The sequence below is a fragment of the Pogona vitticeps genome, chromosome 2, assembly GCF_051106095.1.
Source record: "Pogona vitticeps strain Pit_001003342236 chromosome 2, PviZW2.1, whole genome shotgun sequence".
Taxonomy (NCBI): domain Eukaryota; kingdom Metazoa; phylum Chordata; class Lepidosauria; order Squamata; family Agamidae; genus Pogona; species Pogona vitticeps.
The window spans coordinates 59231373-59256166 of NC_135784.1; the positions used below are offsets into that span (position 1 = coordinate 59231373).

General features: G+C 41.8%; 1 protein-coding gene across 1 annotated transcript in view; it reads right to left on the minus strand.

Annotated features, from left to right (window-relative positions):
* Positions 1-1254: 1254 nt before the first annotated feature.
* The window catches only part of LOC110088153 (netrin-4), a 75149-nt gene continuing 51609 nt past the window's right edge, over positions 1255-24794 (minus strand). The window contains exons 6-10 of the mRNA XM_020810287.3: positions 14764-14977; positions 14249-14385; positions 12658-12726; positions 10367-10537; positions 1255-4453 (exon numbers count right to left, since the gene is read on the minus strand). Coding sequence (XP_020665946.3) covers positions 4317-4453; positions 10367-10537; positions 12658-12726; positions 14249-14385; positions 14764-14977 — 728 coding nt within the window. The 3' untranslated portion in view covers positions 1255-4316. The remainder of the gene's footprint in view (positions 4454-10366; positions 10538-12657; positions 12727-14248; positions 14386-14763; positions 14978-24794) is intronic.

Sequence of the window (24794 nt, forward strand, 5' to 3'; positions counted from 1 at the left end):
TGGGTTTTTTGCCACTAGAATGGATGACAGTGGCAGAGAAGACTTGCCCTTCCCCTCTGCTTTGGAAAGCCCACGAACCCTCCATATTGAATTAAGAAGGGAAAAAGGAAATGGAAGTTGTGTGAACAAAGATCCAATGACATTGGATGGATCCTTTAGTATGGCTATAATCTGTTACTTGCCTTTGCAGAAGTTCATTTTCAACATATAGTACACCATGGGTCAAATCCTGTTCAGATGACATTAACAACACCAATTCTTTGAAAAATATGTTTTTTTGTCTCCCCAACAATCCCTCTTCCTGCTTACCTGCCCCAAAGGACCCAAGGCTGTCACAGAATCCCCTTCAGTAAAGTCATTTCAGCAGCAGCTGTTTCAGAAACTAAAAGACCCCCAAGATGAAGAGGATTCCATGGGATCCTCGAGGCCTTTTGGGGTGGGATGGGGGGGAGGAATTTGATTTTTTTTATTTCCAAAAAATCAGTGTGGTTCACATCATCAGCCCTGCACAGTGTAATGATGGAACAGAATTTCAGACAGTAATACTTCTTTATTTGAAATTTACACTAACTGTATGTAACTGAAGATCACTGTGGCTCATATCTAGCCTCAGTGTTTTGCTTCCCATTTTGTGCTGTGTGAACAAAATCAGGGTGGATTTGATTTAAACCAAATTGATTTAAATCATGATTTAAATTTAAGAAATCAGATTTTTTTCCTGATGTTTTAAATTAAAACAGTGATTTGATTTAAATTGCTTTTTTAGAAAAATATTAATTTTTATCTACCCTGAACAGAATGAATAATATTCTGGTCCAAAAGCATTTCAACCTGTATGCATACCTTACTCAAACACTCTTAAAATGAACCAGAACCAGAAAAAGGGCACAAGTTATGAAATTGGACGAGTACATGATACTCCTATTAAGTCCCTCATCTGGCTCTTGTGTCTGTCCAATACTCGAGTTGCCTTTCTTCTATCCACATGCAACCCATTCCCTCCACCATCTCTATTTCCTGTCCCAGTAATTCATCAGTACTTTATACAGTATCTCTACAAGTAAATCAGGGGAATTGTGAACTAAAGAGCATCTGTGTTACCCCTGTCCTTCTTTGCACCCACAATAGGTACAAAAGCAGGGGTTCTAAGAAATATATACAAATGAAATACTTTAGGTTTGGCAGTATTTAGCTAGCCTAGTTCTTTACCTGACAGAACATTCCTTCTTAGAACAAACTGCAAGAGAGCCAATGTCACATTCAGACAATATAATATAAATGTAGCGTTTACAGTAATGTACTTGAATAGACTTTAGCATTTTAATGGAAACTGAGCTGCTGGAAGAAATGTCGTCTGCTCATAGATTACCTGAAGTGCATGTCAGATCCTACATAAAAGACAAGACCAATAATATGAAAAATGCCATGACTTATATATGGGTTATCTGAATTTGGCACCAGGCACTTTGTTCCCTTAGTTTATAGCTCTTATGTTTTTAGCTGAAGGTGGATTCATTCGTTTTTCTGTGGCATACAGAACAAATGCCATAGGCCAAAATCCTCTTGCAAAAATCTCTAAAAATAAGGGCAAGTGTGCAAGTGGCTTTCATCTTTTGTTTGGTGCCTGGCACACATCTAGGCCTGCAATGGACAACTGTCTGGACTGGACTCCACTTGTTCAGTTTCTGGATTACAGTCTTCACATCCATCAGAATTATTTAGGACAGTTAATACATAAACAATGCCTATTCTATTCCCCCAAAGGAGGAAAAATGTGCTTTTAATGAATATTTGACACAGAACAGGAACTTCTATGAAGTCAGTTTGGTCAACATCTACTATGTCTTGGTGAGTGCTGACAAATGCTAACTGTATTTTCTCCCACCTCCCTTTTTTAAGGGATGGTATTTTTTTTTATTAATAGTGAAAACAAAGTATGATTCAAGTGTCATAGTCCTTTAAAGGATGGTGCTCTCAAATGTTATGGTTTCTGTGGACAGCCACTCATTCAAACCATTTACTCACAACTGCGTGTAGACTCATCAACTTTGCTGCAACACTGCAGTAAAAATGTTCTACATGGTTTGCTCATTAGAAGCAAGCTAGTGCTTCAAGGAAAAGAAGAAATAAATGTGCCCAGAATGAATAAAAATGTGGGCAAATTATGGTACACAAGTGGGAATGGGCCACAAAGCTCAAGCCATTGGTGGAAAACCTGCAACAAGTTCAGGTGAAAGCTTGTTGCCTCACTGCTTGAGCCTCTCCCAATATAGTCACAGCCTTTTTACACCACTGTACCAGACTTGTCAGATTTAGAAAAGTTGGGTCAGGCGAGGAAGACAGAAACAGGAATATTTGGACCACAGCTATCCATATGCTGTACATCATATAACTAAGTCAGTAGAGCCCAACTAGTTGATAAGGAACCACAAATGACACCCTTCCTAACTTTCTGGAGCACAGTGTTTTGGTCAGACAGTTCCGTAATATCCACCATCTTCTCAGTCAGGAATGGGAATGTTTGCTCAGTGCTCACCTGTATCACTTCAAAGAGCACGAATCGATAGAACAAAGTATAACCTTTTTTTAAAGTTTAACACTTCGGACCTCTTCATGGCCCTCCGTTGAACAGAATCTTTGCCAACCATCAGCATTAATTTCCAGCAAGAAACACTTTCTGGCCTTATCTTGAGCTCTCGGAGAAGCCCAACATGAGGTGAACTACGTACGTTTGGAGCAAGCAAGCAAGCAAGTGACAACAAGCAGCTACCACCCAGAAAATGGCAATATGAATATTTTTACATGAAATATTTGCAGAACAAAGACTAAGAATCAGATACTGCTTGGAAAGAATAGCTTAGAATAACCATGTGGCTGGTCCTGGAGGTAGTATTTCTTTTGAATGAGCAGCTCCGTCACTGTCTTACAAATATTTTGTTGCAATCAGCAAACCCAAAATCAAGCCAGTTTCTGGGATGCATTGTGCTGCGATACACAGAATGGCAGGCTGATGGCTTGTTTATCAAAGAAATTTTTTAAAATGTACAATGCCCCCCTAATTCTAGGAACAGAGAGGAAGCTTACTTATACTGAGTCAGGCCACCTAACCAATATTGTCTGGCACTGCCTGGCAGTAGCTCACCAGGGTTTCTGGTCAATGCTTTTCCAGCATTAACTGGAGACAGATAGGAATTAAGCCTTGGACCTTCCCTGTGCAAAGCATTTGCTCTACTACTGAGCTGCAGCACCAGCCACTGGTGGCAGCATTCCTCCTGAAGTCTGGTGGTGCAATGGATACTAGTGGCAGGGCAGACTGGGAGAAGATCGTTGATAAGGGCAAGCAAGCAAACGTGTACAATCAGAAGTATTGTCTCGGTAGTGCATACCTTGAGACAATTGAGCTCCACAGAAGACATGCCCTGATATTAATAACAATGCCCCCACCCATTACAAAGTGTTGATTTACTTGTAATTTCTAGGTCTCCAGCCACTCCTTTTCCCCACAGGGTCTATAGAAAAAGAAGAAGAAGTCCGTGGAGATTCCTGCCTGCAGGATTGGATGCTAGCCATGCCCACCTCTTCACAAAATCCATGGCGAACTAAGTCCTGAGCACCTTGTCAGTCTCCCATCCCTTCTCACAGGCTCTGCCTGTTTTACAGTTAATTATGAACACAGAAAACATACATCTATAGATCCTTCCTCTTCCAATGCAAACGTCAACAGGGCAGATAACACTATGGATCCAAAAGGCTCTAAACATTATTTTCACTGTGTCTGCACAGCTACCTTTAAAGGAGAAAGTGTGGCCATGGTAAGCAAAAGTCATACGGTGGGCCAACGTGAGTGAGCAGGTTACAGCTCTGTAGTGTTTTGTCCCTGATGGGCCCTTCCAGAAAATAGCCTCTCAGAACTGGGTCCGTTTAGTGCAAAGGCTATATGTCGATGCATTAGTAGTACATTAGGCTGGTTCATAAAAGCAGCAAACTGGTAATATTACTTGTGAAACTGGCATTAGCCAGAATATGTATGTATATAAGCTCTGGATAACCATGAAGGCAATGGCATGTAACGTTCATTAAATACTGATGGTTTTTTTTTAGTATGTTTATGAATGGCGGTAGGTTGCTGTTTGAGAAGAAAGGGCAGCATCAGATTCCTGTCTAAAACACATAACAGGAGGGGTCAACGTGAATCTGCTTTTAAATGCCTTTTAGCTGGGAATGTCTTGATGGACAGTAAGAGAACTAACTAGGCCTTCCACTGCAATAGTACTAAGATGTGTAAAAGTTCATGACTTCCACTTTGAAAGAAAGTATTATTTGCATCCAGTTCGAAGCATGTCAGCTACGATTTTCCCCCAGTGAGCTTTCCAGGGCTTCACCAGGCTGTTCATATTCACAAGGAGTTTATTGGTCCGCGTGTCCTCTTGTCCTGCTATCAGATAGTCCACACCTGGTTTGGAAAAAGGTTTGGAAAAAATATTAGAATACTTCTCTAAATATCGATTGCTCCAGCTGGAAGCCCAAGAACCTGGAGGGCGTGGAAGTGTGGTTTTCATGACAATCACTAAGAATTTGCTCTCACTCCATCCCAATGTCCTTGTGAGAGTGGAACAATGCAGTTGTTATGTATTCTACTAATGGAATTTTCATTTTAGTTTCTGTTTACTCCCATCAAAACTAGTGTGATTATTTGTCCATAAAACCTACCATAAATGATAAATACAATAAAGAACACTTGTAACCATATAGGTTTTCTTGGAATAGATGGCAACAGTCTACAAATCCTTATCTGCTACAATCTGTTAAATAATCTGTTAAAATGGCACAAGTATCTTCCCTGTTTTTGTTCGAATAGATTACAGACTAACATGGCTATCCTTCTAGAACAGTAGTTCCCAACCTTGGATCACCAAAAGTTATTGGATTGCAATTCCCAGGTGTATGTCTGTGGGCAGGGACTCCCAAAATTCTGGGAGCGTAGGTAGGTAGGTAGGTAGGTAGGTAGGTAGGTAGGTAGGTAGGTAGGTAGGTAGGTAGGTAGGTAGGTAGGTAGGTAGGTAGGTAGGTAGGTAGGTAGGGTAGAAAGTAAAGGAAGGAAGGAATAACTCTAATTGATAGATAAAAGAACCACTACTCTTCCCATGAATGCATAGTTTGCTCAGGAGTGTTTGATGAGGAACTCTGAAAGTCTAACCAAATTCTGAAAGTCTAACCGAACGCTGATATTTGATCAGTCCAGGCTGCCGCTGATGCATGTGAAATCACAAAATTACTGTGTATGCATGTGTAATTTATAACAGAAGCAGCAATTAATTTCCATTTTAAAGGTGACTGTGTTTCATTTTCTCTACGAACATCAGCAGCACCCAACGATTTGGTGTCCATAACAGAATGTTTGAATCCAAAGCACTTGCCTACCTCCCTTCCTCCAGGAGAAAACCTGCCAAGACCCAAAGGCCTACATGGCTGCTCAATGTTTTCTGTTGAGGAACAAAATAAACACAGCTATTACAGTGCTCTAGTATTCTAGTTGGCTTCAGAGCTGCCTAAAGGGGCCAGCTTAATCTGCATGTGCACTGCAGCTAAACCAAGATGGCTGTTAGATGTAACAAATGGCAACTCTGTATTTTTCCTAGTATAACAATGCATCTCTCTCTCTCAAACACACACACACACACACACACACACACACACACACACACACACACAGAGAGAGAGAGAGAGAGAGAGAGAGAGAGAGAGAGAGAGAGAGAGAGAGAGATTTTGACAATACAGATCTTTTTACAACTTTCTGGATGGATCTAGGAAATAAAGTCTCTGTGTTTGTCAGATTAAAGGCATTTTCCTCAAAAGGTAAGAACAGAGCTACCTTTCTCCCACCCTCCCCATCATTCTGGATGGAAAACGAAGCATTAACTCTTGTGGCATGAAGAGAACAGGACTAATCCCTACTCTGGAAAGTAGAAGGATTTGTTCCATAACCCCAAAGTCACAAGAGGCAAAAGAGTGAGAGTCTGACTTCAACATGAGCTATCCCTTTGCCTGAGTACCAGGTGAACAGCTGGATCTTTGACAATAATAACAGATGTGCCGCCTGTACATTGTGGATGGTGTAGCCAAACCTGGCAGTCTCATCCAGGAACTTATTAGTACAGGGCAGAAGATGGAAGTAACCAGATATAAGCAACTAGCTACTTCAAGTTAATTTGTTCTCCCAATAGCAAAAGGTATACACATTATGATTGTTACCTAACAAGGGGTAACTCAATTCCTATATAACTGTAATTGTTTAGGAACTCTCATAGTGTGGTGGAATATCAAAAGGTTCAGTTGTGGGTTTACACTATTTGCCTCATTCTGCTGTGGGAGTTGAGCCAATGACCATGAAAAATAGATGGAAACAGTCCTGAACAGAACACACAGTCAGTGGACCCTGGTGTCTTGGACACCACTGTTCTGTCATTCAGGCCACTGAAAACTAGCAAGAGTAGATGATAGGTGTCAGCTGCCGTCTTCCCTATAGGAGAACAGCTGCAGAGGAGAGCAGAAGAGCAGCTATTTATTACTAAAGGTAAGAGGTCTATTAGGATCAGCAGAGAAAGAATAAAGGACAAGTACAGGAACAGCAACATCTGCATGCATACCTATGCACTTTCTTAAGGCAAAGCAAAGCAAAGCATGCTGCTTATATACTGTCCCACAGCACTTAAAGTACTCTCTGGGCAGTTTGCAATTTAATCATGCAGGCTACACTCTGCCTCCACCCCCTGCAAGCTGGGTACTTAATCTATCTAACTCAGAAGGACAGAAAGCTGAGTCAACCTCAAGCTGTCTACCTGAGCCCATTAGAATCTAAGTCAGGTCAAGAGCAGAGTCTTGACTGCAGTACTGCAGTTGAATCACTCTGCCACGAGGTGCCTCCTACCCCTACACTCACCATGATAAAAGAATTTCACTCCCTATATCAGGGCTTGAAAATGTTTCTAGCCTTCCTGATGCTGAAATTCTCAACAGTCCTAGCCAACATAGCCTATGAGGGGTGTGGTATGATGGGAACAAGTGAAATGCCACGCACATTCCCCAGCTCTGCCTCAAATCAATTGAGATGGGAGGATTTGTTTATGCTCCCTTTTGAATGTCCAGTCAAACAATGCTGCTGGATGACCTCGCTGATTCAGCTGTATCTGCAGGGTGTGGAGACAAAAGTGGCTATCTTTAAAAAAGTAGTTTCTGAATTTCTTATCTTTCCATTAGAGACAAAAGGGTTTTCATATTTTTTTTCAATCCATACTGCAATTCCACTGCGATACCACATAAATCAGGCTTCATGACTGAGCTCTAAGGCCATGAGATTAGATACGGACTTCCTGTCACCAGCCAGGGAACAACAGGCCAGGACAAAGGCCCAGAGATGGTTGGGCAAGGAGCCAGACTGCTGTGCACAGCAGAACGCTCGGGTGGCGACTGCCCTGCCAGGACAGGATGAACAGGGGCAAAAGTGGATTGTTTCCTCATCCTTTCCCAAAGATACCATTCCACTTGCTGAAACAAAACAAACAACACATACACACACACACAAACAAAAGGGAACAGGGAGTAATACTCTGTGCATATTAATGAGGAAGAGAGGGGATGTGTGCCTAGCCAAAAACAGATTAAAGCATGGCATGTCAACATATATATAACTAAATTTCAGTATTCCAGGTCTCTGATCCATATGTCTGTGGTGTAAAGATGTAGTACACAGGACAGACAATCCCGTTTTGGCTCGGCTTGACTTGGATACATGTGAGTTCAAGCTCCTGCATTATCAGTGCACAGAAAGGAGAAGGGTATCACCACATGCCCAGGACATCCATATGCCTTGCTGACAGAAAGTAAGTAAGTAAGTAAGTAAGTAAGTAAGTAAGTAAGTAAGTAAGTAAGTAAGTAAGTAAGTAAGTAAGTAAGTAAGTAAGTAAGTAGGGAAGGAAGGAAGGAAGGAAGGAAGGAAGGAAGGAAGGAAGGAAGGAAGGAAGGAAGGAAGGAAGGAAGGAAGGAAGGAAGGAAGGAAGAGGAAATACATGCAATATGCCAACCGATATGTGCAAATGCAAATTTAGAAAGGATAAGTATGATTTAAATTGCAATCCAGTACATATCAACTATGTTAAGTGTGCCTGCTCAGCCTGTTTTTGTGGGCGGTTTTTTTGCACACTGTGAGCCACCTTGAGCCCCCCTCCCAGTAATAAGTACAGTACTGTATTGATAGACTACACCAAGAACATTCTCTTTTTTGTTTCTTTTAAAACTGGAATTGCGCTGAGCAATCTTGCACGCAGTGAACTATCTTCTAGAAAGTTGGACACCTGTCCATCTCAGGGCCCCTTCAAACCAGGGTTTAGTCTGGCATGAATGGAATAAAACCAAGTAGATACATAAAGAAATGAAACTGAAATTAAAAATGAACTGCAACCACTGGGGACTGTCTAAAAAATAAAAATAAAATAAAAATAAATCACAGCCTGGCTCTATCTGTTATGCAGAAATCAGAGAATTACCCATCTTTTCCCAGCTCAGGAATGTTCCTGGGAATGACAAGGTGCCAGGGAAGAGTGTCACTGTTCCATGAAACACAGCCAATGAAGGAAGAAAGAGGAGAGTTCAGTTGGTTAAAAAAAAAATAAAAATAAAACCTTGGCCACCTGAAATGTCATGGGAAGACCAGCACCACTTCTGAGATTCTTTCTTTCTTTTTACATTGACCTTCCTTTCCCAAAATACATCTAACATTGCAAAAATGGTTTTGCCAAATATCCATTGCCCCCAAAATGTTATGGAGGTCTACTTTTCATGGGATGAAGATCACCTGCTACTAACTGCTCTTAAACTGTCGCTTAAAGGGAAGACGACTGGGGTGGGGGTCAAAGGTTGGCAACGCTAATGGCAGGCTGGAAACGCACAATTTAAGCGAGTTGAAAGTGGGTTAAGAGGGGCTTCACTTCATTTCTTTTGTCCCACTGTCACCTCTCATCTAATTGGTTTTGCAGGTTTTTGAAAGAAATCAAGAACCTGCCAAACCTACTTATAATAGGTGAAAAGATGGATGAGTAACGTCTACACATGCACCATGAGCAGCCATTTTCCCTTCAAACTGCCTTCAGTTCTCTTGAAAATGCCATTGTCCATCTCCAGTCTTAGTTTACAGGGTTTGGAAAATGGAAACTCTAAACAGGGCCTTCAAGGAACACAATGAAGGAGAACGATAGGCTTTCACAGAGAGCAGCTTCTCATGTTAATCATGGTGACTGACTAGGTTGTAAACTTTACATTTGAGACAAAACACTTCCTTTCAGTAGATGTGGATGAATGTTTAATTTAGTCTCGAGACTAAAAAGCACCAGAAATTTATCTGTTAGTAATTGATTGAAAGATGCATGCACAAGGCAGCAGTGACCTTTGATGGCTTATGTTGGCTCATCCTAACCCTAATGGAACCGAGAAGTTCTTAAACCACTTCATTCTTTGGTTACTTTGTCTTGAATGAAAGATGTAGTCCAAAGTTAGTTCTCAGGCTTCAGTTTACAAAGGAAGGGACTTATAAGGCATCGTGCATTTAGTGACCAAATACACCAAGTCAATTGAAAAGAAGCAGGTAGAAAACAATACCACTTATTCTATGACTAGAGCTTGGAGAAGTTAATTCTTGAGACTACCTAATCTTTTAAATTGCATGTTTTACTATTGGCTGCTTTGTCCTATTTCTGAGAGAGGGTGGCATATATTTAGTAAGTAAGCAATAAATGGGAGATGGCAGGAATTGAACCTGGGACCTCCTGTATATAAAACATGTGCTCTGCCATTGCGCTGTGGCCCCTGCTCTTTGCACAGGAGTTCAGAGAACACAAATATATAGATGTGGCATATTTAAAGGGTTCCAAAGTCCAGACCTTGCTAGTAATGACTTGCCACAATTACATCATGTCCAGTTCACAGCAACATACCAGAGTGGCAGGCCTGGGGAGAATAAAGATGCAATGTATTCTATGTGGAGCCTTCCACAAATCCTTTGTCATGTGCAGAAGAGGCTGGATTATGTCTACAGAGCTGTTCAAACAGTGGCTGAAATCCAATAGTATGTTGCAAGTAGGATAGGCCTCCTGAATCAGTGGTGATCTGGTGAGCCAACTTTTCTGTAAGTACTATTGATGTCATGGGCTCACTCTAGTTGCTTCAGTTACGACTGGATTTCAAACATTAAATTACAAAGCCCTGATGGGATTTTGTCAAATAGCAAAATCTCTGTAGATGAGGCTCCTTATTTAAGAAATCCATGGCCATATCCTCTCCACACAGAACCAGTGTTTCAATGCAAAGAACTTACCAGGGTTAAGGATAGGGCACGTACACCCCCTGTTAGTCCAGGACTCTGGATAGATGCTTCTGTTACTCCTGCTGATTTTCACTCTGCCCGACTTCAGAATCTTCTTTACCTTCACAATGACTTCTGCATGGGTTCCTTTGTCATGAGCGGAGAGGATCTTTGCTTTTATCACTGCCAGAAAATATGCAGCCTAGTATGAGTAATTTTACCCACAGTATTATTTTAATTGCTATCTGAGATGTAACACCTCTTTATTAGCATGACTGCCTGCCTTTTCAGATCGCACACAGAATTTTGGTTTCTGAGCATCTTATTGGTAATATGTTTTACATGCTGTCAAGCTGATTTTGACTTATGGTGGCCCTAGTAGGGTTTCTAAGGAATGTGAGATATTTATAGATTGTTTTTACAATTGTCACCCTTATCTATAGTCAAGTGGGGGGTTTGAATTAGTAGTCTGACACTATCCACTGCATGGCACTGGCTCTCCTTAGTAGCTGTGGTAGTAGCAGCAGCAGTAGAAGTAGTAGTAATAGTACTGATTAATTACATTGATACACAGTTTTCTCATTAAAAGACAGTGCTCAAGGCATTTAACAGACATAATTAAAACAAACAAAAATAAGTTACAGATTAAGAAAGATTAAACAGTAACACCATTAAAACCTTTTACACAACAAGCAAAACGATTTAAATCATAACAGAAATCAGTGAAACAGTTTTAAAAGGCCAGATTCAAGAGTTGGGTCTTCTTCACCCCTTTATTAAAAGCCGCGAGTGAGAATGGATCATAACTTTCAGGGAGGGTTCCACAGACTGAGTGGCACACAGAGGGTTCACTGAAATCAGGGAGGGGCAAAGTGTGGCCCATGGATGGCCTTTTTCCAGGGTGTGTAATAAGCAATGTATTGAGGGCAGCAACTCTGAACTCCCACACACTGCAAAAGAAAAAAAGAAGAAGAGGAAGAGGAAGAAGAAACTAATTGTGATTTTAGAAAATCACAATTAGTTTGTGATTTTAGAACTGTGATTTTAGAAAAAGAGAATGGCCACTGGAGGGTGCGAAAAGACCTTCTCAATTCATAAAAAGGCTGCTTAAAACATGTGTAGGGGACTGGGGATGGGAGAGGCCCTCCAAGATCTAGGGGTAGGTACATGTGGCCTTCTGGAGTCTGCCCACTCATACTCCAGATGACAACCTAAAAAGTGAGATTTTGAAGGTTTCAATGTTTCAAAACAGCAACTGTGGGAGAGAGATCTGAAAAGACCTAAGGCTGAGGTGTGCAGGAGAGTGTCAAGCATTTCTCAGAACCATTGGGTGAATCCTCCTCTGCCTCTCAGCAAGTGGTATTTGCCTGGAGACATAAGCAGACCATGGTGCCAGTATGTTGAATTTATCGTTCAGCCAAGTGAAGTCTGTGGAGCTCCTTATTCTCTGTCTCTCACTGGCCAAGCCCTACCCTACGGGACGAGTAGGAATATGATGATGCAGTTCTGTTGCTGAAGCTAAGGAGGACTTTTCTTTCAGGTGGCCAGTGAGATAGCCTGGGAATCATATAGTCTGAAGAAGTTGATTTTAATCTGTAAAAGCTCTCACTGAAATAAATCTCTTAGTTTTTGAGGTGTTACAACTCTTTGCCCCTATTTTTTTATATACAGAGTCTGAAATCCCGCTGTTTAAGCATAGTAAGTTGTAACTAGGGGAGGCCCACTTATTCAGTAGACATTTGGTGAATCAACTCCTCTGTAAACTCCATTGATTTGATGGGTCTCCTATAGTTGTGACTTGATTTGCAAAGCAACAAGACTTCCAGTGCATCCAGAGTTACTCCTTGTGTGCCAAAATGCCTCAGACGGATAATCAAGGTCTGGTAAGGTCAATAGGAAACAGCCTGTCACACCTGCAAGGGACATTGGGACTGAGGGACAGGAAATTCTAGATAAGTATTATGGGTAGCCTTATGTTCCTCCTAGACTGCTTTTGTGTCCCAACAGTGGTAGGCAAAATGCTGGCTGAGAACCACAGGGGTAGACAAGACTGGGTGAGATGGACAAATGGTCAGGCTCACTACAAGGCAGAGCTGGGTTCATTTGCTCCCATTAATACGGGGCAACCTTGAAAGAGTTAATATTGCCTATGTGATGTGTTGCCTACTCTTGATTCATGGGAGAGTTTAGAACCACGCAGAGTTCAAAATGCGTTGAGCCATATTTTTGGAAGACGTGAAGAGACAGGAAAGAAGCTCCTCAATTGGTTGCCCCATTTAAATGAGAAAAGATGGTGCACTTACCGTAAGCGTATTTCATCTGGCAGAAACTGCTGACACTTCCTAGTATCCTTTCTTTGCACACACACTTTTCTAGTCAGGGAATCACAGGCCAGTGTATGGAAAGAGGAGGACCATATTGAGAAAAGAGGGAGTGGGAGCAAGAAGGAGACCGAGTCATTGTTGTACATCCAGGTTTTCTAGGCATAGAGTACTCAAATGTGTTTTTGTTTTTTCTGGGGGCACTCTGGGAACGTGCACCTTACCCAAGGCTGCCCTGGGTAGCTCTTGTTCTGGGAGATATGTATATTAGGGAATCAAATTCCTAACCGTTGGCTCCACAGCTAGGTACTCAACTCACTGGGCTGCCCAACCAGCTGTGCACATCACACTCTCATTCAAATATCTGGACATGAACCCAATCAGATTATCAATCCAAGAATTCCACAGAATGCAGCCATGGCAGATGAAGTGGGACTAGACAGTTATAACAATGCAGTGCAGATGCACTCTGCCTCATTAAGATTCTGTTTCTGGAATTGGAGGTCTGGTAGGCTTGGCAAAAGAAACCTCTCAAAAAAAACTACCAGGTCCCAAATTCCTTGCAGCTTCCATGGAGTTTAGCTCTGCACACCAATTCCCCTGTCTTCTCCCCAGGATGAAAATGGCTGCCGGAGCCTTGAGTAGCCACCTCTAAGAACTTGAAAACACCTGCTAGAATTTTGATTTCTTGATTACAGCACTCAAAATTCTAGCTGAGGGAATTCTTTCTCAGTTGTAGAAGATGAAGTCCAAGACATATGAAAATTCCCATACCAAATACACACTTGATCTGCTATCTGTCATTAAGTCACATTCAATTTATAGTGGCCCTAATAGGGCTCTTAAAGTAAATGAGATATTTAAGAAGTGATGTTACCAGTTCCATACACACACACTGGCCAGGGAGGGATTCAAACCCAGATCTCCCAACTTCTAGTCCTTCACTCTGGTAACAGCACCTGTGTACAGGATGCCTATTGCCTATCATGGTATGCCACGGTCTACGTATACCCTTAAATGATTAAAGACAACATCCTATTTATTCATTTTTTGCATGCACTGTATATTCCGATTGTCCTCCAGTGAGCACAAGGTGGCATACTCATTTAACCCTTTAAACCCCATGAGTTAGGTCAGGCTGGAAAACAATGACTGGCTCAAGGCCACCCATATATCAGCTGGGTTTTGAATCAAAACCTCCCATAGTCCCATCCAATTCTCTTAACTATTATACCACCATGGTTTCCCATAACCTCAAGAACAAGCATAAGGTCCAGATATTCAGGTTAAGTGAACATACCTAATCCCTAAACATGCTCACTTGTCACGTCTGTTTGGGAAACATACACATTTTACAGGCAAATATACCTTTAAAGGTATATTTAAGCTCTGAAACAAATCTCTGTCATGGAAGGTCCAAGAATATATATCCTTGGCTAGCGTTGTATAAATAAAGCTACGAATACTTCCATAAGTACTTTGTAAACCTGAAATGTTCCAATAAAGTGTAAGAATGATCCATTGCTAATCTACATCCTTTGCTTGGAAAAGAAAAAACAAAATAAATTCATACCTGGATGTCTTAGAGCAGAAAACCCCTGTTCATTGTTATTCCATTGCCAGTCATCTTCACTGCCATTGGCTGGTGTATGAATGAGGTCAGGGATTCTCCCACCAATAGGAATATTGAAAAAAGCTTGACTGTCAAAACTGGAAATCAGAGAAGGAAAAGAGGAGTAACAGAGTGTAATATTATAGGATGCAATGTTTAGTGGTGATGTATCCTTGGCCAAAGTTTTCACAAGGAACATTAAGCACTAAACGTTTATAAGAACCAGGTTGCACAGCAAAATGAGGGGGGAAAACATGAATGGTCCATCATGAACTCATTGTATAGGCATTTGGTAAAGTTTCTGGTAACAAATTACTTCTTTGGTTTTGTACCAAGTTACATAACAAATTAAATTTTAAAAAGCTGCAAGTCTATAAAACAAATCTGCAGTATCCAACTATATGCAACACTATGCTTATCCAGAGTAACAGTTTTGCCAGAAGTAAGAATCAGTTCATGAAACGGAGGTTGCTTACCTATTCAAACATTCTCCCATATGCTTGTCACAGTCTCTAGCACAGTCACAAGGCTGGCATCCATTTTCCCCAAAGCCCCAATACCCCAAGAGGCATCTGTCACACTGGGGGCCTGCAACACCTGGCTTGCAATAGCAGAATCCTGTCTTTGGATGGCATTTCCAATTCGGGTTCAGGGTGATGTTGACTGAGCCCATAGGATGGCAGGAGCAGGCTAAACAACAAAAAGGATCAAATACAATTGAGATGAGGAGCCCACAGTCAAAGGCATGGGTGGAGTTATCTGCAAGGTTTTCAAAGAAGAGCCTTATGCCAGAAGGGTTAAACACAGCACGGTTGATTATTTTGATTTTGTAGGCAGGATGTGAGCATAAGGCTCAACAGAGGCACCGCTGGGTAATTTTGGACGCCTCGTGCAAATCCCCCTTCTTTGTGGAATCCCTACTCCTGGGAAAGGGGTACCTGTTCAATATATGCATATTGTGCAGCACGTGGAGGCACAAGGGCACCAAGAGGAAAAAAAAAGGTGGCAAAGAAAAGGCATGGACATGCGTGAAACACTTGAGGCTGCATGTTGTGCATCCTTGCATTAATAATAATAATAATAATAATAATAATAATAATAATAATAATAATAATAATAATAATAATAATAATAATAATAATAATAATAATAATAATAATGTGTCACCAAGCCAACTCCTACTTATAGCAACACTTTCCAGTTTTTCTACATGCGAAATACACAGACGTAGTCCATCAATCCTTCCTTGTGGCACTGACAATGTGCATCTTGGCCATGGCTCTATAGGTAACCAGGCACATTAAGCCCATCAGGCACACATGCCCTGGGTGATATCAGATGGTTCCTCTTTGGGAGGCACAGTGGGGATCGGAACTCCCGGCCTCTGGCTGTGCAGCCAGGTGCTCCGATTCACTGAGTCATAGCCCTGCATTCCATCCAACCCCCCCCCCAAGACCACCCAATCTTACTATGTATGTGCACTCGTACACACTGGCCCACCCTTTCATGACCTATCACAAAATCTGCACGATTATTCCAAAAACTCAAGGCAAATATGATCACCTGGATTAAGGAACAAAAATATGGGAACCATGGGTGGGTGGGGGGTTCGAGTGGGGGAGGAAGAGGGAGAGAGAATGAAAGAGAGAGACTTCTGCTGCCTGGCAAGGATAGCAAGAGCGCTGAAGGAGCAGAACGCTGAATAAGCATTGGAAAGGGATAAAAAGACCACCAAGAAAGTGGGGAGAGAGAAGAGATAAGTAGGGAAAAAGCAAGAGGAGTTTGAAAGATTTCTAACCCGGGAGAAGATGGTTGGGGCTGGGATGGAAGAACAGGATGACTAGCAAGGAAGTGGTTGTGGATGGAGAAGAGAAATAGCACTGGAGTGTTGGTGGTGGGATGGTGGCATAGCTGGGTCCTTTCCCTAGTGATTATTAACGACTGGGTTACGTTCCCATGTTCACACACGAAATGATCTTGCATACATTTATACATGAAGAGCATATCTCACCACCCCAGATTCCTAACTATCCCCAAGACATTGTGCCCTGCTATCAAAAAGCATTTAGGGGCATCTCCAAGGTTGAAATTCTGTGCCCATTTACTCGGGGAATAAGTTCCGCTGAGCTCAATGTGACTTACTTCTGAGTAGAAATGTGTAACAGGGATTGGCCACCCATGTCCCTTACTTTAATTTTAAGAGCCCTCTGCAAGCAATGTCAGTTCAGACCTCTGGCAACAGCAGTCTGTTCTTTCCACAGCAGCTCACTGTGCAAGGAGGAAGAAAGAGAAAGAAGGGACACTCAGAATGACAGAGAGTAAAGAAAAGAAGGATCTGAAAGAGACAGGAGGGAAAAAAGGGGGGGGGGGCTTCGGGCAAGGAAAAATGAGAGAAGGAAAGGCACCAGGGAAGAGATAGGGGAGCCCTGTTCCGCATGAATTCCTGGATCCGTGTGGGGCTCAGTGGATAGCACCTAGGTGGGGACACAAATAACCCGCATCCCATGTGCTCCCATCACACCTTCAGCAAGGCACACACGCATTTAACAGGGACGGCTGTGCTCTTGGGAGCCTTATCATAGGAGAACCTGAGCTTGGAATTAACATAACTACTTGCAAGCAGTTGCTTTTTCAGAAACGAACAATGTAGTGAGTTATTACAAACTTACAGTAACAAATAGTTGAAATGGTCCTTTTTAGTCACAACAGGTAATTTACTTTTTACAAGAATGTTAAGGCATTCTGAAGTATTTTGACAGGAATATGCCTACTATTCTCATGTCAGTCCTTAGCGTCAGGGCAAGTATTTCATTGGGTGTGTGTGTGTGTGTGTGTGTGTGTGTGTTATATATTTACAAAGACAATAAATTTATTTGATATTTAAGTATCCTGCTGTCTTTATTTTCTATAAATATTCATAAGGCACACATCAGGATTAGTCATTTTTCAACTGCTAGGACTATTTCCCTGTATTTTTTGAGCCTGTGACAATAATACTGCAACACAGTACCAATGTGTAAAGTAGGGGCTTGCATTCTGTAGAGACGCCGTTGTCAATGGGGGGGGAGCATATCCCCTCCCCAGGGCCTCCAGACATATTTGAAGGGGATCACAGACTGGAAACAATTCTGCACATGCCACCTTATAAGGTTCATTATGCTACTTATACAATCCTGATTTGGCCTATATTTTTTGTATAGTGGTGCCTCGCTAGACAGTTACCTCGTGTGACAGTTTTTTCGCTAGACATTCACTTTTTGCGATCACTATAGCGATTCGCAAAACAGTGATTCCTATGGGGGAATTTTGCTGGACAATGTTCAGTCCCTGCTTCGCAAACCAATTTTTGCTAGACAATGATTTTGACCGCTCCCTCTGTGCTCACAAAACAGGTTCGCAAGACAGCTATTTTAATAGCTGATTGGCCGTTTGGAAAGTGGGCTTTCCTATGGCTGATCTTCGCTAGACAATGACGATTCTTCCCCATTGGAACTCATTAAACAGGTTTCAATGCATTCCAATAGGGAAATGCTTTTCGCTATATGATGATTTTGTTAAACAGCGATTGCAGTGGACCAGATTAGCTTCTAGCGAGGCACCACTGTATTGTGTTTATGGCCATGGCCCCAAAAGGTTGAGAATATCTGCTCCAGAGGCCCAGAGGCCATACACAGCCATTCCTAGATCCTGGAGGGTTACATTCACTCTTGTGACACCCCCAACCCCCGACTCTCAACAGTTTTTTTAAAAAAAGAAACCATAGGAGGTTTGCTGGAAAATTACCCTTGTATCTTTACTGACTAAAAAAATTAAAAAATAAGAGTTGGGAATATGTGTGTGTGTGTGGGGTAGACTTTTCAAAATGTATCACATTGCCCTCCCCCTCAATTCCTTGGAAGTCACAAGATCTGCAAGCTAGTCTTGAAGCACATTCATTTGAATATAATTATGTGCTAAAAGACTTTTTGAGTCTTTTTCCCAGCAAAAAATTAAAATGCGAGTGTGTTAAGGGATCTGAGGGGTGCTGGGCTACATGGTGGCCATGCTGGCAGAACATCAAAATCTGGTTGCATGATCAAAGTGACGAAATTGACAACCTGGGTGCCTAGAAATAATTAGTGATGTAGTGAGCGCCTTTTTGAAAGGTTATGTGTCAAGCTGGATAGGCAGACAGAAAAACAAACAAACATGAAACTCCAACAGATTGTTCTTCCGGAAATGGAATTCTCGATGGGGATGAGGTGGCGGAGGAGGAGGATTGCCTAGTTAGACTTGTATGATTGCACTGTAAGCCAGTATCACCAGAAAAAGTCAAGTTTCAGTGGCATTATATAATCAACATGCAAAACTGGCCATGTGAATAATCTTTCAAGTTTGTGCATTCCTTAGTCTGAAATTATTGTGAAATCTAACAATGGTACTTTCCATTTTGTCAAGACTAAAGCCAAAACAATGCTCTGATCTGAGTCATTGAGCCTCAGCCCTTTCTTGTAATGTTTTTGACTGTGATTTACACAGAATTGTTGCTGTTACTCATTCTCTTTCTTCAGTCCTGGTTCTATAACACAAGGTCCTGATTTGGCTCTATGGCCACCATAAGCTGCAGGACACAAATTGGTTGAATTCCATTAAGCTCACGGAATATCAAGCAACTTATCTGGCTGTCCACAGGATTCAGGTTTAGGATTTTCTCAAGGATTTAACCTCAAGAAAAGAAGACTGCAGGGAGATATGATTGCACTTTTCAAATACTTGAAAGATAGTCATACAGGGAAGAGACAGGATCTGTTCACAATCATCCCAGAGTGCAGGACAGATAATAATGGACTCAAGTTACAGGAAGCTAGATTTAGGCTAAATATTAGAAAAAAAAACCTATTAACCATTAGAACAATATAACAATGGGACCAATTACCTCCGGAGGAGGCAAGTGCTTATGCTGGAGGCATGCAAGAGAAAATTGGACAATCATCTGTCAGATCTGCTTTGATCTGGATTCTTCCATTGAGCGGGGAGATGGACCTGGTGGCTGTATAGGCCCTTCCAACTCAATTATTCTATGATTCTACAAGGACTGAGACTTGGCAGTAAGCAATCCCTGGACTTTCACCTAACATTTTTCAGCATTTTAAAAGAATTGATAACATTACATTAAAAATGTTAGGTGAAAGTACAGTGATTTGAATAATATATTGTGTTTAGCATTTAATATTGTGTTTTAAATTATGCAAGCCGCCTTGGGTCTTTTTAGGAGAAAGCCCGGGTAAAAAAAAAATTAACTAACTAAATAAAAAATAACAATGAAAAATGATTATTCACATTTCTATCCCCCAAAGCAGCCATTAGCCTTTTTCGTGCACCCTGTGTCAACTTTCTTTCCACCCATGACACCAGTACTGCATCCCATCATGCGCACAATACAGGGCTTAAACCAGTGTCACCAGAGTGAAAGCAGGACAAAAACTGTTCTTTTTCAAGTTTTTGTTGTTGTTCTGCTTTGCTTTGGTTCACGCTAGGGCAAGAACTGCTTATATATTACTGTGTTGTTTCAAGCTAATCCACACTCATTTAAAACTGCAGTCTACTGCATTTCTCAAAAACTCTTCTAGAGAAAGGTCTTCATCTGCTTATGAATGGACAGCAAAGATAGGGCCATCCCCACCTCCTATAGGAAGGAGTTCCTGAATTCCCCACCAAATGCACCTATGAAGGTGGTTAAGACCAAGGGAAAGGCCTCCCATGATACCATCTTAGCACCTGGGGCAGGCTCATCAAGGGATATATATTAGTAGTATGATGTCTTTTTGCAACATTATGGTATATGATCATACATTGTGTTCCCTAGCCAATCAGCTCTTATTATGTATTAATGGCTATTATTTGACAATGTTTCCTTATTAGCATTTTTATTTATTTATTTATTTATTTATTTATTTAATATCCCGCCTATCTGGTCGTGTGAGGACCACCCTATGCTGGTCAATCGCCACCCCTCCACACCCTTTCAACAGTTTTTTAAAAAAGGATGACAGGGAGGGAAAAATGAAGTAGACAGGAGGAGATGAAAGAAGACAGGTGAGAAGGAAAGGCAGACTTGTGCTGATGCTGAATCCATGTGTGTGGATACTTGGTACTAGGCCAACCAAGTGCAACCCAGTACATTTGTCAAGAAACACTTCCCCTCCATGTGGACATAGGCGCCAGGGTGATCTATTCAAATCTGCAACCAAAAAATTACCAGAACCACTTTTGAACAACCCGAAAACAACTGGAAAGAGCACCCCTGTGTGAATGAGCCCATCAGGCCTCTGCTGAGGCTTGGTGAGCCTGATTTGAAAGGGGAGAGGGGGTGTCAGAAATAGTTGAGCATGGCATCCCTCAGTGCTGCTTACCCACATCAAAACTGGATTCCCCCTTTTGCCTCTTGTTACTCCCCCCCCCCCGTCCCGAAGTCAAAAGATCTGATGACAAAACTCAATTTCAGCCCCCACTGCAAACAGAACTCTGAGCATCTGTTCCAACTTAGTACCAAGGAAGGTCAGAAGCAAACAGTTTGACAGAATGATCTGAAGTGGCAGACAGGCTTATATTTATAATTTTGACTGGGACTTTTTTTTTCTTTTCATATTGTAAAAGAATGTCTTCGTGCCGCTACCAATAGGAAGTCAGCAAAGGAGGATTTGGCTAGCATCGGAGCATATAAACAATTATACAACACATTTTTCCCTTCCTACTGGTGATTAAGACAGAATGCACTTGATGATTATGACTAATGCCGAGAGATTCCTTCTGATCATAGTCCTGCCCGGTTTTTTCTTCTTCTTGGGAGCCTGAGGGCCTGTTTAAGCTTAGCCGAGGCTCTTTGCTCTGGTTGGAAGGGCACACTTTAAAGCAGGCTTTGACAAAGGGATTAACAGAATTTCATTCAGATTTTTCATGTGGTTTCATTCCCCAACCTGATGCCCGCTGGAGAGACAGGGAAGGTTTTGATGCTCACCCCCCCTTCCGTCATGAAGCATTTCTTCTTCCTTCCTTTCCCTCTCACAACAGAACTGCCTTGCTCATCTCACAAACATCTGTGCAATCTGCCATGACAAATCTGTTATCTTCCTCTTTGCTATTTCACAGCATACAACAAAAAGGCCACTGCATATTTAACATAGTGTTTCTCAGCCAAAGTAAGCTGAAGACATAAATTAGGACTGGCAACTCTCAAACCCTGAGATTTTTTTGCTGAAATAAGATGAATCTGATGAGGTTTGGTACCAATGATGAATTGTGAAATTACAGTGTCACTCCAGCTTGATCACTAACCGTGAATGCTGACTGAAGAGTGGTGTTAGGGTTGCATAAATGTTATTCTTTGCTTTACAGTCAGTCTATACCACTGGTTCCCAATCTTGGCTCCCTCATGTTCTTGGATCACAACTCCCAGAAATCCTGGCCAGCAGAGCTAGTTGTAAAGGCTTCTGGGAGTTTTAACCCAAGAACACCTGGGAACCCAAGACTGGAAACCACCGGTCTACATAATAAAGCAGAACAGGATTTTGCCCATTATCTCTGTCATTCCTAGCATTTTTTGTCTGAAAGAGCAGCAATTTTGACAAACATGGTGCCTCGCATAGCGATGTTAATTGGTGCAGCAAAAATCGCTGCTAAGCGATTTCGTCGCTATGCGATTTAAAAAAGCCCATAGGAATGCATTGAAATCCCTTCAATGCATTCCTATGGGCTTAAAACTGACCTTTAAGTGAAGATCCTCCATACGGTGGCCATTTTCGCTGCCCGGTAAGCAAGGAATCCGTCCCTAAACACAGTGGGCAGCCATTTTTTTATCGGCGGCCATTTTGGAACTGCCGGTCAGCTGTTTTAAAATTGTCGCTTTGCGATGATAGGCAAGCGAAACAGGGAACTGATCATCGCAAAGCGAAAAAAACCCATTCAGACCATCACAAAGCGATCGCAAAAGCGATCGCAAAATCTTCATCGCTATGCGATTTCGTCGTTAAACGGGGCGCCCGTTAAGCGAGGCACCACTGTAACACAGGTGACATTCTTATACATCAGCAGAATTGGAATTAACACAAGCACTAATTCTATCTATCTATCTATCTATCTATCTATCTATCTATCTATCTATCTATCTATCTATCTATCTATCTATCTATCTATCTATCTATCTATCTATCTATCTATCTATCTATCTATCTATCTATCTATCTATCTATCTATCTATCTATCTATCTATCTATCTATCTATCTATCTATCTATCTATCTATCTATCTATCTATCTATCTATCTGCCTGCCTGCCTGCCTGCCTGCCTGCCTGCCTGCCTGCCTGCCTGCCTGCCTGCCTGCCTGCCTGCCTGCCTGCCTGCCTGCCTGCCTGCCTGCCTGCCTGCCTGCCTGCCTGCCTGCCTGCCTGCCTGCCTGCCTGCCTGCCTGCCTGCCTGTCCACAGTGCAAATGTTGTATTATAGGGACCTGTTAGTAGCTAAAATTTTGTTTTGATGCCAGCTGTTGGCAGCCAATGAAATGTCATTATCCAGTTGTTCCTAAACTGGGGGGGGGGGGAGAATGTTGCTGGACTACAACTCCTAGATGCTCCAGCTAGCATAATTATTGTTGGGTACTATAGTCCATAAACCTTATGGGGCCCATATCTGGGAAACTTCTGTCATAAACTGATCAAATGCTACATAGCACTGGAAATGCTGCATAGAATTGTGCATCTATTACTGTGAAGAAGAAAACACAGTTTTAACCCAGGTATCAAATATTGTTAAATGCTACATTCTGTGGTAAGTATCTGGTATCGAATTTCAAGGAGTAAATCAAATTGTTAGTCTCTATTAAATAGGCCCATTAAATCAACAGGCCTTACATAACTGCTGTCCTTCCTAAGCACCACTGATTTAATAGGTGTTCTCTAATTGGGACTAATAATTCGATTTAGTCTCAGATATTTAATGGAGCTTGTAATTTTTCAGCTGTGGGTATTTGTATATCAGAGGAAATCCAGGAATGTCAGAACATGAAAGCTGACAGCAGTGAATTCTAAAGAGAATATTTGTGAGTACATTTGTTTAAGATTTGGCACAAGCTGGTGATATCACTTTCAACAGCCATGTAGAAAACTGACCTTCAGTTCCTTCCAAGTCGACTGCTCTAAGGTTTCCAACAGGTTCCTTAGTAAATAATGATTACAGTCTCCTGTTTGTGCTAAGAGGATATCTAATACATCTTTTTGGTTAGACAGCCCTTGTGCTACTGCCAGGATTTAGAACTTGGCCATAAACTCTTTCAAATGCCATAAGCCTTGAAATTCAATCTTGTGAAACAGCGACTTTACAAAGCATTGGCTTTAACCATCTCAGAGTAGAAGGAGGGAGCTACAGCAGAAGTCCCTGGGTGTCATGGAACATGGCTGGGCACACTAGGAAGGTAGCTAGGCTGCTCCTCTTTTGCTGTGCTTTCATAAAAGGTTAAAAGGGGCTGAAAAGGGGGCGATGGAGGCTGAGCCAGCACTACCATTTAGAGAAGGCAAACACAAAGGAGGAGAAACAGAGGGCTTGCTGTGAAGCAGCTTCAGAGGCCTGCATACGTAACCTGAGTTTAAAGGAAATCTTGATCAGGTTTCTCAAAGCGCGGCAACTATTTGACTGAAAGGGTAGAATTGCAACAGAAATGCCATCTAAAATGTCCAACATCTGTCCTAGTAAATCAAACACCGGCCTCACCATAATTTGCGTGCAAGTACTGTAAGTGTGCACGCACAAACTCTGTTTCAATGTTCATGCCTTTACCAGTTGCCCTTTTAAAAAAAAGGAAAGATGTTTAGTCTGCACAAATTCAGGACAGGAACATTTCTTGGTGACACTGCTATACAGAATGCCCTGCTGGTGTCTACGACACCATTACAGAACAGATCTTGTGCCTGGAAAAGGATAAAAGTGGTTGGATTTGATACTGGCCCTTGTCTCTTACATTTCTTATGCATTTTTATTCCCTAGCTTCTAATGTAATTAGTTTATCAATCAATTAATTAATTAATTAATTGATACATTATCAGTAAATGTGGTGATCAAAAATTACCAGGAAAGACAGTTGAAAAATACAAGCAGATGTTTATATAATTGCAAAAGAATTACTATTATTTTAAAGACAACACTGAGTTGTGTGTGTGACTACCTATCAGAAATTGCAATGCCCAGCTCAATGCACCCTCCCCCATTTTTCTCTCACCCCCAGTTGTGTGTGTGTGTGTGTGTGTGTGTGTGTTGGGGGACAAGGATGCACTGACCACTCTGGTCAGCAAAGGCTGCTATCCTGTTGGATGTTCAAAGGTCTCATGGTGTGGTGGAAGCCTTTTTCCAGAATCTGAAGCCAGAGGACTTCGGATCATACAGGAAGTGATCTGCTGTCAATTATGGCCACTCAATGGCAACAATAGCCAGTGTTAATTAGGCATTGAAACTGGCTGGATAGCTCAATGGGAGTTCCATT